At 37.5% G+C, this 16,020-nt stretch overlaps 1 protein-coding gene across 1 annotated transcript in view; it reads right to left on the bottom strand.

Annotated features, from left to right (window-relative positions):
• Positions 1–4,360: 4,360 nt before the first annotated feature.
• PRMT3 (protein arginine methyltransferase 3) overlaps positions 4,361–16,020 on the bottom strand; it is a 44,213-nt gene continuing 32,553 nt past the window's right edge. The window contains exons 13-15 of the mRNA XM_010084441.1: positions 12,198–12,248; positions 11,909–11,996; positions 4,361–4,470 (exon numbers count right to left, since the gene is read on the bottom strand). Of these exons, the coding sequence (XP_010082743.1) occupies positions 4,361–4,470; positions 11,909–11,996; positions 12,198–12,248 (249 nt within the window). The remainder of the gene's footprint in view (positions 4,471–11,908; positions 11,997–12,197; positions 12,249–16,020) is intronic.

The raw sequence follows: 16,020 nt of genomic DNA, 5'->3' as shown, positions 1-16,020 counted from the left end.
TGGCCTTTGAAAACACTTAAATGCTATTATTATGCAGTTAATCAATGTTGTGAAAGCAGTAGCGAATTGTACCCCCAAATCTTGTTTTCTAAAAACAAAACCATCATCCCTTTAGTCTTCATACAAGCCTTTAGTTTCAACTCTTGATCTTCCAACACCCCTCCAGGGCGGGTGTGGGCTCTTCCTACTTCTTCCAGAAAGTCACTCTTAGGCTGTGACATTCAACTAACCTTGGTAAATATACACTTCTGCTATTTTTTCTTGAAAAGATTTAAACCAGCAACAGGAAATGTTAAAGAGTCGTTACTACAGGGAACTTCAGGCACTATTATACAGGTAGGAGAGAAACATCCTTGAAAGAAAAAATAAGTCTTAAAAACTGACTAGCAGCCTACCTTTTTGAGTTAGCAGCTCTATCTCCCAGAACAGCTTTCCGAATCCTCTGAAGCTACCTGGATCAGGGAACCTGGATCTATCTCATTATAGCACACCCTATAGGACTGACTTAGAAGGTCAAACCAAGGCGCACACAGAAAAATCTATGAGACACCCCAGCATGATGCACACTAAAGAGACTTTTAGTAATGAAGGACCAGGAACTTCCAAGTTCATCTTTCTTGCTCAGCTGCTCTCTGATGGGTAGAGCCATGATGACAAGTTTTACAGCTCAGCTAGCTGCACATTTAAAAGCAGCACTGCAGAAGACAAGGAAGAATAAATAAGCAACAGATGCTAAAAAGGGGAAAACCCCTGTAGTTTAGCATTTAAATAAGAAGTGGAGCTGTGAGCATCCATACTCTTTTCAGGTGGGGTTATTTATCTTCAGGCACAGAGACTTTGGGCACAGATTTCCAAGCTGAAGGTAGGGCAACCTTCAGTTCTATTGGAATATTAAAAGAACTTTTATGAATCATTAGTCAATCTTAATACCTCTGACCTTGGGCTAAGTATAATGTAAATTACTTCAGCAAGAATGAAGATTGATAAGTGATAGTTGAGAATACTCCTTGAGAAAAAGGTTAACTATTGGATTAAACATTTAAAATTTCTGTACATTCAATGCTCTTCAGAGCTTCTGGACTTCATTATTAAGCACAAAAACATACCTTCACAACCAAAAAAGAGAAATAATTTATAGCCAAACCAGCATTTTTTCTAAATTATTTCACATTCAGTGGAGTAAGTGGAGAAATAATTATGGGATAGTCAAGATAATTCAATAGGATCACAGGCATAGTAATTAATGTACAAGTGTACTTTTATAGAAGAATTCAGTTTAACTCCAAAACAGTGAATACAGTATCATAGAACCACAGAGTGGTTTGAGTTGGAAGGGACCTTAAAGATCATGGAGTTCCAACCCCCTGCCATGGGCAGGAACACCTCCCACTAGCCCAGGTTGCTCAAAGCCTCATCCAGCCTGGCCTTGAACCCCTCCAGGGATGGGGCATCCACAGCTTCTCTGGGCAACCTGGGCCACTGCCTCACCACCCTCACAGGAAAAAATTTCTTCCTAATATCTCATCTAAATCTCCCCTCTTTCAGCTTACAACTGTTACCTCTTGTCCTATCCCTACACCCCCTGATCAAGAGCCCCCCCATCTCTCATGTAGCCCCTTTCAGCACTGGAAGCTGCTGTAACATCTCCCTGGAACCTTCTCTTCTCTAGACTAAACAAATCTGATTAAAAGAGTATTTATTGATCACATTTCATACAATATTTATTTCTCAGAACTACAACTAGGAAACAAATAACTGTGCTGTCAGATGAATCCTGTATTATTTGACTTCTAGGCTGAGAAAAGCCACTTATAATTGATGGGTTATTTCCAGAGGATGCTGTGTGACACTGGCTATTAGATCAATACCCACTCGTATATTTAAAGTTCTTTGAAACTTCAATGCCTTTATCAAATGACCCTCCTCAGGCTTTACATTAATTAACATCTTTTCAGGACATTTTCTTTCTGGTTAAGTGATACCAAATCCTCTCTTCTTGATGCAGTTTGTTGTTTGGGTTTTTTTTTTTTTTACAATAGCATTTCCTTTTTCCTTTTACACATTTTCAACCTTTTTCTTTTTTTTTTTAAATCTGAAAATATTAGTCACCCTAAACATGTTTTTTTTTTTTACAATAGCATTTCCTTTCTTTTACACATTTTCAACCTTTTTTTTTTTTTTTAATCTGAAAATATTGTCACCCTAAACACGCACAAAGTTCCCACAGTCAGCTGTGTATCAGGTGACCAAATTCAGACACAAATACTTCCAACTTCTGGTTGCCCTACTATTGAGAACACCCTATGAAAATTTTGCTGACTCTATTAATACCCTGTATTTCTACAGTACCTTTCAGCAAAGGACAAAACTAGCAGTCCATCTCCTAGGCTGCATATTTACTGTCTAATACTGATAACTCCGTCACAAACTCTATTAATCAGTCCAATGTTAACTGCTGGCATTCCATCTGCAAGGTCAATTTTTATAGAGTTGAACAGTCTGAGCTTCAGATAACCAGGCTCAAGCATTTTAACAATCAAAGATAATCAATGTATTTTCAAAAGGAATACACCAAGCTAGAAAAAAGTTAGCAGATCAGAGAGACTTACACATCAACTATACCAAGCTAGAAAAAAGTTAGCAGATCAGACTTACACATCAACTACATCACTGTAGAGCATTCATACTTGTCAGATACTACTACGAAATAAATCTTGCATCTTAAATTCTTTTGTATGCAATTATCACATCTGTTATTAATTTTTTATAGTAAAGCCTATCCTGAAAACAAAATTCTGAAAATGTGTAGAATTTATAAACTGTGTGCTGTCCCACTTGCATAAAATTGAGGGATCAAAAAAAATCACTGCAAGCAATTAATTCATACTTATTACTAGGTGAACATAATAGCCAATGTGTCCACGTGGGTGGTCAAGCCCCCATTTAGACCAGTGAAATGAGTTAACCAGGCCAAGTGCTCAGCACCTGAACATCCCTGTTAAGCTGCACGTATGAGCTGAACTCTTGAACACCTAGATGTTAATCAGGACATTTAAGGGTTTAATGGTGACTCAACAGTTTTCACCCAGGAAAGAATTCCCACCCTATCAAGCCAAGGAAACTATTTGCATGCAAATTGGTAAGCTGCACGTTTCCACTGGAGAGGATAAAACCAGAGCAAGATGAAATGGAAACTCACAAGTCTGTTTTCAGTCAAAAAAATAATAGCAGGGCAGCACTGTGAGTTCCTATTCAATATGCACTTCACAGTGTGAAATCAAGTGCTGCGTTCCAGGAGAATTCCAGTTTTTGGAATACGAGTTTCCATTTCTCTGACAATTTTGCATTACTACTGGTAACAGCCTTCTTTAGTTATGGGCAAAACGGTGGAGTATTTCACCTCATTATACCATATACAATTACCCAAACTTTGTTGAGCAGATTCCAAGGGAAATAATTTCTTTCCCATCTTAGTCCTTTAAAAAAGGTCCTAACATTATCTTAAGAGCAGTTCAGAGATCACTAGCAAAAACACCGTCATCTTCGCTTCTTAAAACTATTCTTGAAGCCACCTTAAATACAAATGTGTACAATACAAGTACATAAGCTGCATGGTGTTACACTTAGTTTCAACTCTATTGCAGTTTAAAATGTTTAAACATCATGACACACACATTAATCCTTGATTGTTCGTGTCTATTTCTGTAAGCAGCCAAACCAAATCCACTGTTTCAGCAACTGCTGCTATTTGTTCAGAGTATTTTCCCTGAAGCTGCTAAAATATACACTTCCATCCACCTCTGTTCCAATAGGCTAGCACTGAAAAAACTGTAGCCACAAATAAATGAGCCATCACCAGATAGATAGAAGAATTTCCAATTACACAGAAAACAAGGACACCAGCAACCACATTATATAACATACTTGGTCCATTTATTTAGATAAATGTAACTGCAATGTGATACAACTTTTTAATTATAAAAGTGTAGTGAAAAGTATTCTTTGCTGCTGCAATCCTGCAGTTGGAATTCCAAACTTATTCCCATCGGGATCTTCCAGCTACTGTTGAGGTGCACTGGCACATGATTTAGCTGCTTCTTTCCTAAAAAAAATTGCACAAGGATTTTTCCAGTTGGAGAATAAAATAATACTGAGAGATCGTATTTATTGCTCCTCGCAGCTAGACTTTCTGATTTTTCTCACCTAGCAGTCTCATGTAACCCATAACCATTGAAACACAGTAGAGTCTGATGTCGTCAGTCTACATATCCCACTGCAGAAGCACCCAAACAGTACTCTCTCAGTTCTAGGTGAACTTTTCACATTTTTGTGTGTGCGCAAAGTTATATGCATAGGATTGTCACTGAAGGCTGTAGGTCTGCTGTGTGTCCTTCACTGAAAGGGTTATAAAGAGGGACCGTGGATCCTTTCTGTTTTTGCAGACTGTTATCTTTCCTCTCAGGGCCTCTCCTGCAAAAGCGAAAAGGAAATTACTATGCTTACATCACTGAATCATGCACAGTAACAGCAAAGATGCATTACATACCCTTACACTGCATGAGAAGCTGTTCCAAAGTAATCAGAATTAAACAAGTCTACAAAGGTTTCCTTGGTGTTTTCAAAGCTCTAAGCAATGGTCTTTACAACAAACTTAAGTCAAACAAACTGCAGTTAAACCCAGTGAGGTTTATTCCTATTCTACTTGCTACTGCATACGCACTTTTTGCACTATATTTAATTTAAGCTCTAATTAGGTAATGTTTTTATCTGTCAGGAAATATTAACACAGAAACCTTCACAGCATTTCAAGTATCTACATTATTAATAATATATATTTTTAATTAAAACACTTGTCATATATGTGCTTCAGCTAAAACCAGAGAGAACACTGACACAGAAGGAAAGAGTTAAGAGACATTTAGAGACACATAACTCACATTTTTGGTGTTACTAAATTTAAGTAAAAGCTTTTGTCCTAGAGAATTCCAGGCCTTGATGTCTCTGTTCAGCATTTTGTCCTAGCCCGCGCAGATCAAGCCTGGTTCCATCCCAACAGCAGCTATAGCTCCACAGTGCATCAAGGTTCTTCCACATTTATTCTTTAGATAATTCAAAGGTCTGTTCTAGCTTTTAAAAGCACTTTCAGATTCTCAAATAAATCATGAGAAAAATTCAACCTGCTGTGCTGGCTTAAGAACTTGTGTATACTCGCTAAGAAGAGATGTTTTCCCTTTCACACACAAGGTAGGAGATGATTTGTGAATCTGTAAATCCAGTGTCATGAATTAACAGTCCGTTTTATTGTCATGCACATGTACTCAATGGATAAGGTGTGAAAAGCCTTTACAGCTATGCAACCTTCTCAAACTTCATACAGGATTGAACTAAGGGACAATGAGCCCATTTTTCTATAGGCACAGCTGTTCTTAATTTCTTTTTTCCCCCCACATCTAAGAAGGTACAGATTTTTAGAGCAGCTACAAAATGAATTATTTGATGTATTTTAATATCCTATAATAACAATTTTTAAAACATCCAGTAAGTGAGCCCCTCAGAGAAGTAAAACTCCACAACTTAAATTAATCCACACTGCAATCTTTCAAATTAAAACATTAATACAAAGCAATACAATAAATGAATTAAAAATTGAAATATAATTTCATAAATTATAGCTGACTTCGTAAAACAGATCCCTCGGATTCTGTTTGTAATGGCAGCTCATGAAACAAAGCATTCCATTTTTCTCAGTTATTTCTTATTTAGTAACCACATTAAATCTGCCTTTCTAAACAGCCTTTTCTGAGGGCCGAAGCAAACAACAGCAGTGCAACCAACTAACAGAAAGGCAGTTCTGAACAATTAATCAATGTCATGTAGATAGAAAATGACTGATGTTTTTTCACCATTCTGCTGTCCTATGAGCTGCCTGGAGGAAGCTGTCTCTGGGACTCAGCTGCATCACCTTGCTCTTATCACGCTCAGTTGAATGCAAGTAAACCACACAGTGCCATTGCAGTTTGATTAGGACAAAACTGAATCCATTACGATCCCCTTTCTGCATTTTTATTATACCTTTGGGAGTCCTGAAATTTGTCCCCAAAAAGAAAAAAACAAAATTCAGCAGAACTGAATTCAGCGAACACAAGCTTGCTAGCACAGGAAAAAATGCATGCCTATGTCCATACTGACCCACTGCCAAATAATGCTGCTGGTGAGAAAAATCTTCACAAATCCTGACACTGTAAGAACCACGAGCTTCTAAGTTGCAGTCATATGTGCTTTCACAGTTACACAACAGTACGCTTTGACACTGCTCTCCATGAATATGTTGTCCTTGTTTGAGGCTCATAATTTAAGCATTATCTAGTTTTCCACTCCAGTTTAGAGTAACTGAATCCACCATTTTATGCAACACTGAGATCCAGCATGCAACTGAAAAAAAGCAAGTCTCAAAAGCATTACTCCAGAAGAGTTGGCTAGAAAGTAGTTTCCATATACCATCTATCTTCTGAAAACAAAAAAGAAGAATGAAAGATGGAAATTATTTGTGGCAGGACCAAGAGCATTTCCTTTTAACTCAAAAACTTATTCTTAATCCCCCCCATTCACCTTAAACTCAAGACACCTTCCCATTTGGGCAAGTCTCTCACTGAATCACCAACCCGATGAGATCTAACGTCAGTTTCTGTGCTGAGCAGTAATCACGGCCTTTTGGTATTATCCATTTGATCTGCAACACCCTTCTTCCACTGGCTGGTTACTTTTACAAACGAAGCAGCGCTTTCCCAACTCCTTTCCATTGCATCTTTGTTCGCCCTCTTCTGAAACTATGCCGAGTCCGTCTTTTCCTCTGATGCCCTGAGTATGTTCTCTGAAGAATCAGATTGGCATGTTTCAACACCCCAGGACAAACTATGAACTAGGCAGCTGCCAAGAAGCCTACATAGCCAGTTGAGTAAAGACAGCCTTGTATAGCTGCCTAAGATAACGTGCACACTCTACAAGTGACAGATTCCCAGGATAGCTCAGGTACCAGAAATAGTTGCCGCAGGGAACTGTGAAGGCCAGCTACATATTCCTCCAAAAAGCACAGCTGCAGCAGCCAAACTCACTCACCTACAACTAGTCTTAACTCACTACCTTTTGTAGCAGAGATCCTAAACTGTATAGCCATGTCCCAGTCTTTCTCTCAGCAGTCCTCACAAAACCCTGAGAAAACTAGATTGCTGTTGCTGCATGAGCCACATCCCCTTGAAGTCATGGAACTCGCAAAGGGGGCCACACAGAACAGTACAAGAAGACCATCCAAGTTTTCATATCTGGATACAAACCTTCTATTATCTTTCAACAAGATAAAAGAGCCATGGAAGAGAGTCTCTCAATGTAGTGCCTGAAATACACACTCACAAACATTTCCGAAAAGGCATCAGGATTATTTTAAACTGAAGATTTTGAAGGATACAGTATAAGACATGCAAGATTTAGTTTGACCTCAAAATCCAAGTTCTAACAATTACTAGATTTTAAAAGCAAGCACCATTTTTGGAGGTATCACTTGTAAGTAAACAAGTGACAGTATCCTACAGACACCATGTTGCAGCTGTAGACAAGCAAAACAGACAGTAAAATCTCAATTAGGAACCAAATTATCCAGCTGGGATGCATAATATTGAAGCACTTCAGTATAAAATCAAAACACTTAGACAGATTAATTGTGCCAGTGTTGTTTTCCTGCTTTTAACAAAACTCTCTAGGTAGGCAAATTAACATTTTTCAGTTTGAAAATTTACTAACAGCTACCACAGAGACTGGGGAGTTACAGATAATAAAGGATTTTACAGGGGCTTAGTCATGTGAGTTTTACTTCAGTTTTGCTATGCTAGCCCCTGTTAGCATCACAGAAAAACAAATCAAGGTTTTATTTCCACTGCAAGGCAATATCAAGAACACAAAATGCCGACAATATGCTGTTCTATTGCTAACAGAATTTGCTTGCATACGGATGTGGGGTTTAACTTAATGCATTGTTACTGAAAAGATTCTGTGGGTCCTTCGAAATAATTTTTGTAAGCATTTTATTTATTTAGCAAATGCTTGAGACAAGTAATTAGAAGGATATTCCGTATATTTTTTTTTTAATGAAACTTAGGGATATTTCAACACACAACAAAAGGAAAAGACCATTCTTTGAATCATTAATAAGAAAAAGATATTGCTTTGGCATCTCAATTTCAATTTTCAAAATAAAGACATTTTTAAGCTACTAGAAGGGCTGCTGAGTGAAGCCTCGTACTCTGTAGGGAGTCTACAATAGAATACTCTTTTGTCTGAGAAAATTCAGTTTTTCTGGTAATAAAATATCATCCGGCTTCTTTCTCCAGTTTTTTAATTTTACCGCATGCTAAGCAGTTAAAGCATATCCAACACGCTGACACTATTTCGGTTTACCTCATTGTACATTAGCTTCAAGTCTCTCATCACAGTCTGTGAGGATGAAAACTGGCTTTTCAGAATACACGAGCAGTAAGAGACTAACCCTCACTAACACATTAAATCTAAACCAAATCAACAGAAATAATCCATTCAAACTATACACAAAGCTGTTTACCACAGTGAGGTATCAAGCTGAAATTCAGTGGCAAATCAGAAATATTAATTAGGTGTAACTTTTATTGCCTCACTCTCCAGATCTTTGGACCTAGATTAAACCTCTCCCTTTTCATCCCAGAGAATTTGCAAACACTGCACACCTAGCACAGGCTGTGGCAGAAATGGCAGGGGAGGGAGGATTAGTTGCAAGCCCCATCCTTTGGTTTGTAACGGCTTGATTCTGTTATCGTTAGAATAGAGATCAAAACATTCAGTCTTTTTTATGGCTGAGAAAACAGATCTATTTTTACAACAAATAAATCTGGCATCAAACATCTGAGAAAATTAGCTAGTTCACACTGCAGAACAAAACAATTTTAGCATGGCATAAAGGAGCCTTTTCCTGTCAAATACCCAACAGGTTCAAATATCTGTAAGCTCAACCTCTTTTACAGAGCAAATCCAAATACAAACAGTGCTTTATAACCACCACTTCAGGCATATCCCCAAAGGCTATAAAGCACCTGATAGAGACTTTAAGGCAGCCTCACTATTTTACTCATAATTACAAATCTGAGGGAACAATTTTTTTTTTTTTTTACTGGAGAAAAAACCCACCACCTGTCTGAAAGACGCTTTCAAAAGAAGAAAATATTTAAAAATGCATTTTATACCACCAAATTCCTCTTTCACAACCTATTAAAATACTGAAAGGAGATGCCACCATGGGTAGACCAGTCAGACTACTACAAGACTCAAATCATAATTATTTCTATTTATTTTCCAATATTTACTAAGAAAAGAGCTTGTCCTGACTCAAACAATGTTGCAGATGACAACAAGTTGGGCAGGAGTGTTGATCTGCTTGAGGGTAGGAAGGCTCTACAGAGGGATCTGGACAGGCTGGATCCACGGTCCAAGGCCAACTGTGTGAGGTTCAACAAGGCTCAGGGCCAGGTCCCGCACTTGGGTCACAACAAACAACCCCATGGGGCTGGGGAAGAGTGGCTGGGAAGCTGCACAGCAGAAAAGGACCTGGGGGTGTTGGTTGACAGTTGTCTGAATATGAGCCAGCGGTGTGCCCAGGTGGCCAAGAAGGCCAACAGCATCCTGGCTTGTATCAGAAACCGTGTGGCCAGCAGGACCAGGGAACTGACTGTCCCCATGTACTCGGTACTGGTGAGACCACACCTCGAATACTATGTGCAGTTTTGGACCCCTCACCACAAGACAGACATTGAGGTGCTGGAGCGCATCCAAAGATGGTGAAGGTTTTGGAGCACAAGTCTTACGAGGAGTGGCTGAATGGGCAAAAGGACAGGAAAGGGGAACTTAAATAATTACAAAGAGAAGGAGACAGGTAGAAAGAAAACAGAAACATGGCTGTTACAAGATTTGTTACGGGAATAATTTTAAGAAATATGAGCTAGTAAAAAAAAAAAAAAAAGGAAGGAGTTACGGCAAATGTGATCTTGAAGCTCAGCTAGGTTCTGTTCACTGCTTCAAAGCACACTGTTTCTGCATCTGTCTTCAGAAAGTCACTGTGCCTAGAATTCTAGAGCCAGACACACCTCCCAGTAATTTCACACATTTGGTAAATGTCAAATGATCTGTGTAATATTAAATAATGTGCATATTCTACCAAATGTCATTGCACTTAAAAAAAAATTAACTTCACTCTCTGTGACATTGAAATTTAATGAGTTGCAGCAAGGAGACCTTAGCCAGCCTTGTCTAGAAAGAGAAACTGAACAGAACACAAGCCAAGGATAAATGCATCCCAAAAAGTGACAGGACCTAAGAATACACTAATAAAAATTATTTAAGAATATAAAGTCAAAAGCATGAAAGAGAGAAATAGTTTGTCAGGTAACATAGACCACAGTGCCTTTAGGAAAGAAGCTCCTGGTAAAAAGCTGTCACGGCTGATAGCTTGAAGAGCAACTGTAAAAGCAGTTTTTATTGAGCACAGACACTGCTTTCACCATTGTGCACTCATAATTAGGTCTGTTAAGAGAGACAATAGTCCATCTAAGTCAATACTTCTCTATAGCAACTCTAAGCCTCTTGACCTCATTTATTTTTCCAGCATCCACTAAGTTTTTGTATGCTTTCACACAATATGTCCTATTTATTTATAAACTGTTCAGGCAGTGACCATGGATTACCATGAGTTTATTAACCAACCAGCAGAAATACGCCCCATTCTGAGCTTCCTCCCTTGGTCTTACTGGTCTGTGAAGAAAAATAGCCTTCAAAGATGACTAATTCACCACTGGGTTAGAGTTTAACAGTGGTGAATAAATACCTAGTGGTTAATTGGAGAAAAGTAAAAAATAATAAAACAGCATAAAAATGTAACTACTTTATTTCCTCTGATTATAAAAAGACCAGGAGAGTCTGAGAAGAAGTGCACTTTTATAGGAATAAGAGGGCAAGATTTATAGTTCTTGACCTAGTGTATGTGCACCCTCTTGCATGACTATCCTGTGACAGTCACGGACATATTTTTGTGTCTATAAAGCAAGGGCTATTTGACTACTTGCATAGAAAAGTATTTTCAAAACTTACCAAATATAAATAATGAAAAACCATTAACAAGCATCACTTTAGTATTCAAAGCCTTCCTTCAACAATTTATCATATGAATTTTGGGTTATCCCTGATGACAACAAAAGCCTTTTTACTTGCATCAAATTGAAGTTTAAACACCTTATAGTACTTATCTATTTAAAAAAAATTTACAGTGTATCAAAGTAACACCTTCCATACTTCAATGGATCAAGTTCATGGCTGCGAGTTCTTTGAAACTGTTTTCAATTTACAAGGTAATCCCACAGTGCCAGGTACAACACCCATGCATGTATTCATCATTCATTTAACAAATACAGCATAGTTCAGGAGTGCTACAAAAAATCCTATGCAATCACTTGACAAATACGATACTTAAGAACATTATTAATGTTAAAATTAAGAGAACGTTAGTAGCAGTGTTATGGTCTTACATTTTTCTGCCTCAGAAATGCTTTGACACAGAAGTTTTCTCATCAAAATTACCATATGGAGCTACTCAAGTATAAGACGTATGCCCACTTACAATATATCTCTGCAGACATTTAGATGTATTTTTAACATTTATTTTGCATTGATGGATATTTTCCAGTGCTTTGCCAAGACAAAAAATTTCTTTAACAACAGCTGAAAAATTTATTTACTGGTTCTTTTTAACACGCCATTTTAAAAGTATTTCTAATTTAAATTTCATGAGAACAGCAGTGTAACACAACCATTGTTGCACCACAACTGAATTTAAATATACCTGCTTCTACAGGAATTGGTTTCTCCAGGAGAAAAACTGTCTGTTTCCAGTGTGTTTTGGTACACCGGGGACCAGTTGAAAACAAGACCTGCAATGGAAGAGTTCAAGAGTTTTATTAAGAACAACATTTTTGATATCACACCACATCAATCAATTACCAAAAACACGCACATGAAGCATTTGCTACAGCAAAACAGACTCACTGCCAAACACCTCGAGGCAGAATAAAATACAAAAACACCCTCACCTCTCAAAGACATTTTTAAAATGCATAACCCCAAATCCTCACCTTGTTGTGACAGTTCTTCTCAAAAAATATATCAAAATAACCAGCAACTGCCTATAAAAAAAAGAGGAAAAGTAAAATATGACAAAGGAGTAATAGTGACACTCAAGAAAAAGTCTATCAATATATACGTTTATTGGTATTTCTACTCCTTTCCAAGCCTTTACTAAGAAGAATAAGCTAAGATTTATGCTTTCAAGCATGCTAGAAATCCTAAGTCAAAAAAATAAGCTGTCATCACACCTTTGTTCTACTTGAGAATATTCAGCCCACTGTAAGTGCATTTTATTACATACCAAATTGCAGTCTGAGTTTCCAAAATAACCCATATACCCTAACTGCAAGCAGAGTTACATATGAGAAAACAGCCTTTCAGATGTGCAAAACACAACCCTTGTTAAATGCACACACAGTACAAGGGATTCTGCATGGCCTGTTCATTCTTTGCATAGCTTAACACAAAAACAACTCCCTCTGAACAGAGGTGGAACATGACCAGGAATATTTTTTCTTCCTCTATGACACATACAGAAAAGGAAAAGGATTTGCAAATGCCTCATGCTGGCCTTTTCAGCAGTTAGTAGTTTCTAATAGTAACTCTCTGTAGGGTTCCTCAGAATGCTTCTTCCGTCCCTCCTGCCATCCCACTCCTAACCTCAACAAGACTCTCTCTTCAGACCATAATTCACTAGTGGGACTTTTCTGCCAGCTTGAACAGGAAAAGAAATACAAAATGCCAGCACACAAAACAGTATATCAACACTATTAGTTACACAGTCTTCTAATACTGGCCTGCTTTTTTGACAAAAAAAGCCTTGTTAGAGTCCCTGAAGTTCAAATAACTCAAATACAAATTGAATGGCACAGGGCTTTATCATTATGAAATATGTAATCTGAATGATGGCTAAACCATTCCCGTATTTTTCCCCTCTAGTCTAAATCCAGAACAGATTTCACCAACATGGTGGAGAACACAATGCCAGTCTCTGTTAATGCACCCTTGTTAGCTTTTCAATGAAGTGCACTCCAGAGAAGCCTGGAAAGTTCCAAATTCTGATGTGGGCAAATATTCTTAAAAAAAATGAGCCAAAGACACACTTTGTGACAAATGAGCACCAGATGTTATAAACGGTGACTCTTGCATCCCTTAAGTCCCTATCACTCAATCTTGAGATTCACATTCCCCAGTGAATTACAGCCTTGCCTCTAATATGCCTTTTTGAGTAAAGACTGAGAAGGTTTTGACAAAACTTTATTGACCCATCAGACTAATACATCAGACTCTATACACTTGGCAGCAAGCAGTAACAGAAACAGCCTACGTGCTACCCTGAGAAAGTATCTCCAGATTTGCAATTTTGAGATCAAGTTCAGGCTGAAAGGAAACTACAGTTACAAACAAGAAACATTCCCCTCTTATCTGCAGCCTCCTGTGCTCAGGGAAACAGGATTTGTACACCTGCTGTAAATGACTACGATAAATAGCCACCTTGTTCCTGAAAGTATCAATGGTTTCCCTAAGTCAGACACTGACTTTGACTATCTAAATCAAGAGGTAGTAACAGCAATTATCACACTTCACAAAGACCACCTACGCAGAGCTTCAGGGATTACGGAGTTCAAGGTATTGCAGAGAACAAGAGTTCTACTTTGATCCATTAAACTATTTTTGTTATGTTCCAAAATGGATATATGCCCTCCAATATTGATACTGAAATAATTGTTGAGCCAAAAAGAAACTATACAGAAAAATATCCTAACTAATAAATTCCTCAAGTCCCTAAGGATAAACTGTGAATAGCTTCCTACACAAATCAAAGTGGAAACACCTGACAATTCAAAACTAGCTATAAGATTGTGGTTTTGCTTACTTTATTTTTAGGAATTGATATCTTCCCTTGTATCTTAACTTTTTAAATTCATTATCTGTTGGTGGTTTTGTGCTGAAATACACAATACATATCTTTAATATTAAAGTACATTTCAGGGAAATAACTGTAAAAGTGAAATTCAAAACATTTCCTTTAATTTCACTTTTGAACACTGCTACAAATTGCAGTAGCTATAATAGTCAATCACAAACTTCTATTAAATATGCAATTCTACAAGAAAGACATCTCCAATGTTTACAGCTTGAAGGAAGATTACATCCTCCCTCCTTGTAAAATTTAACACATGCAGCTAAGCAGCAAAATATAAGGGGGAAAAAAAAATCACAAGTGGCATTCTAGAAGCAATCACAGACACAGGTGTATTAAAATGGAACATAGGGCTGGCCAGATTTTTATTTAAGGTGTCATCTTTTTCACAAGAAGGCAAACTAAAGAAAAGGAACAAGCAAATAACACCCCTATAAATTCTAGATGATGTTTTACAACTACTGCCTTCATTTCTTTTTTATTATTATTTTTAAGCATAACAACTGTTATTTTTTCCATTGCAGTTTTCCTCATCTTTTTGCTCCACCTTTGTGACAGCTCATTTACAACTTCACCAATGACTAATCAGCAAGAACTTAAGTCTTCTCTGGAAGAATCTTTCAAGTGCTGGTCTCTTCAATACCATGAAAGAGGAAAACAAAAATAATGACTTCTAAACTGGTAATAAATAACTGCAACTCTAGCCTGACATATGCTCTAGCCTCAAAGGATGTTAAATATTAGGAAACACTGCAGAAATATTATTCTTCCTACTCTCAAATAGATTGCCAGGAGAAAAGCAGAGCTATGAGGACAGAAGCTCCAATCCCAGAACAAAGTCTCCACATCTACCCAGGGAACTAAGAAGATTTATATAAACAACTAAGGAAACATTTAGGCATAGATGTGTATTACTGAGACTTCAAAGCAGTACCCTATAACGGTCACCAAATATTTAAGTCAATGACCAAGAATAAAATATTCCTGAAATTACAATAGCAGCCTCTAACTTCTACCTGATTTTGTCAAAAGCAGGTTTTGATGAAGAGTTCATGTTGAGTAGCTTAAGGCCTTCATCCATCCCTGAGGGTTTCAAAGATGTTTGTGCAAACATATGAAAAACTGTCAGTGAAGCACTTCCTCACAGAAAAATTCACTTCAACAAATTTTTCTTCCCTCACAGATAAATTATTTTGAGCTTATTTCCCCCCCCCTCATTTATTCACATAACATGTACCAGATATTTTAAGATCATAAAAAGCTTTAACACACGTAATAGATGAATATTAGTACATACTAATTACACTCTTCCACTTAGAGCCCTTAGCTGAAATGGGAAGAGGAGTCTAAATTCTAATTCAAGTATATCTGAATACAAAGGCTTTTTTCTAAAGAAAATGGCTGGCTGTACATGCAGCATTTTAACAGGATAAAACAAATGAGACTGCTTGACTCCTTGTGAGAACTTGTAAAGGCAACCTCACCAATTCACTTAGGAACAAGGAAATTAAAAATTATCATCATCGCTATCACCTACAGTGAGTAATTTATCATTCTTGCTCTTCTCTAGTATCATGTTCCAACAGTGAGTGGCTACAACAAATACAATTAGACAGCTGGCCACAGAAGTGGGAGATAATGTGCTTTTGATGGAGTTTATCCAAGCATGGAGATGGAATGTTTGTCATCCATGCAGCAGAGCTGCTGCATTTTTTATCACAAGGAAAAGAAACCCCTCACTATTAAAACCCCAAAATTTTGTGTTTTAAGAAGAATAAACTGGAGATCGCTGTGGAGGAGTCTACCAATAATTCAATATTTCAGAAGGATAAATCCTGCTTCGTAACATGATAGTCTTTCCTTTAAACAGAAATTGGGCATTCAAGCTGTGGTTAACCACGGTAACC

This window comes from Pterocles gutturalis, unplaced genomic scaffold (genome assembly GCF_000699245.1).
Source record: "Pterocles gutturalis isolate BGI_N339 unplaced genomic scaffold, ASM69924v1 scaffold30821, whole genome shotgun sequence".
Classification (NCBI taxonomy): Eukaryota; Metazoa; Chordata; class Aves; order Pterocliformes; family Pteroclidae; genus Pterocles; species Pterocles gutturalis.
This window is presented reverse-complemented; position numbering and strand designations above follow the sequence as displayed.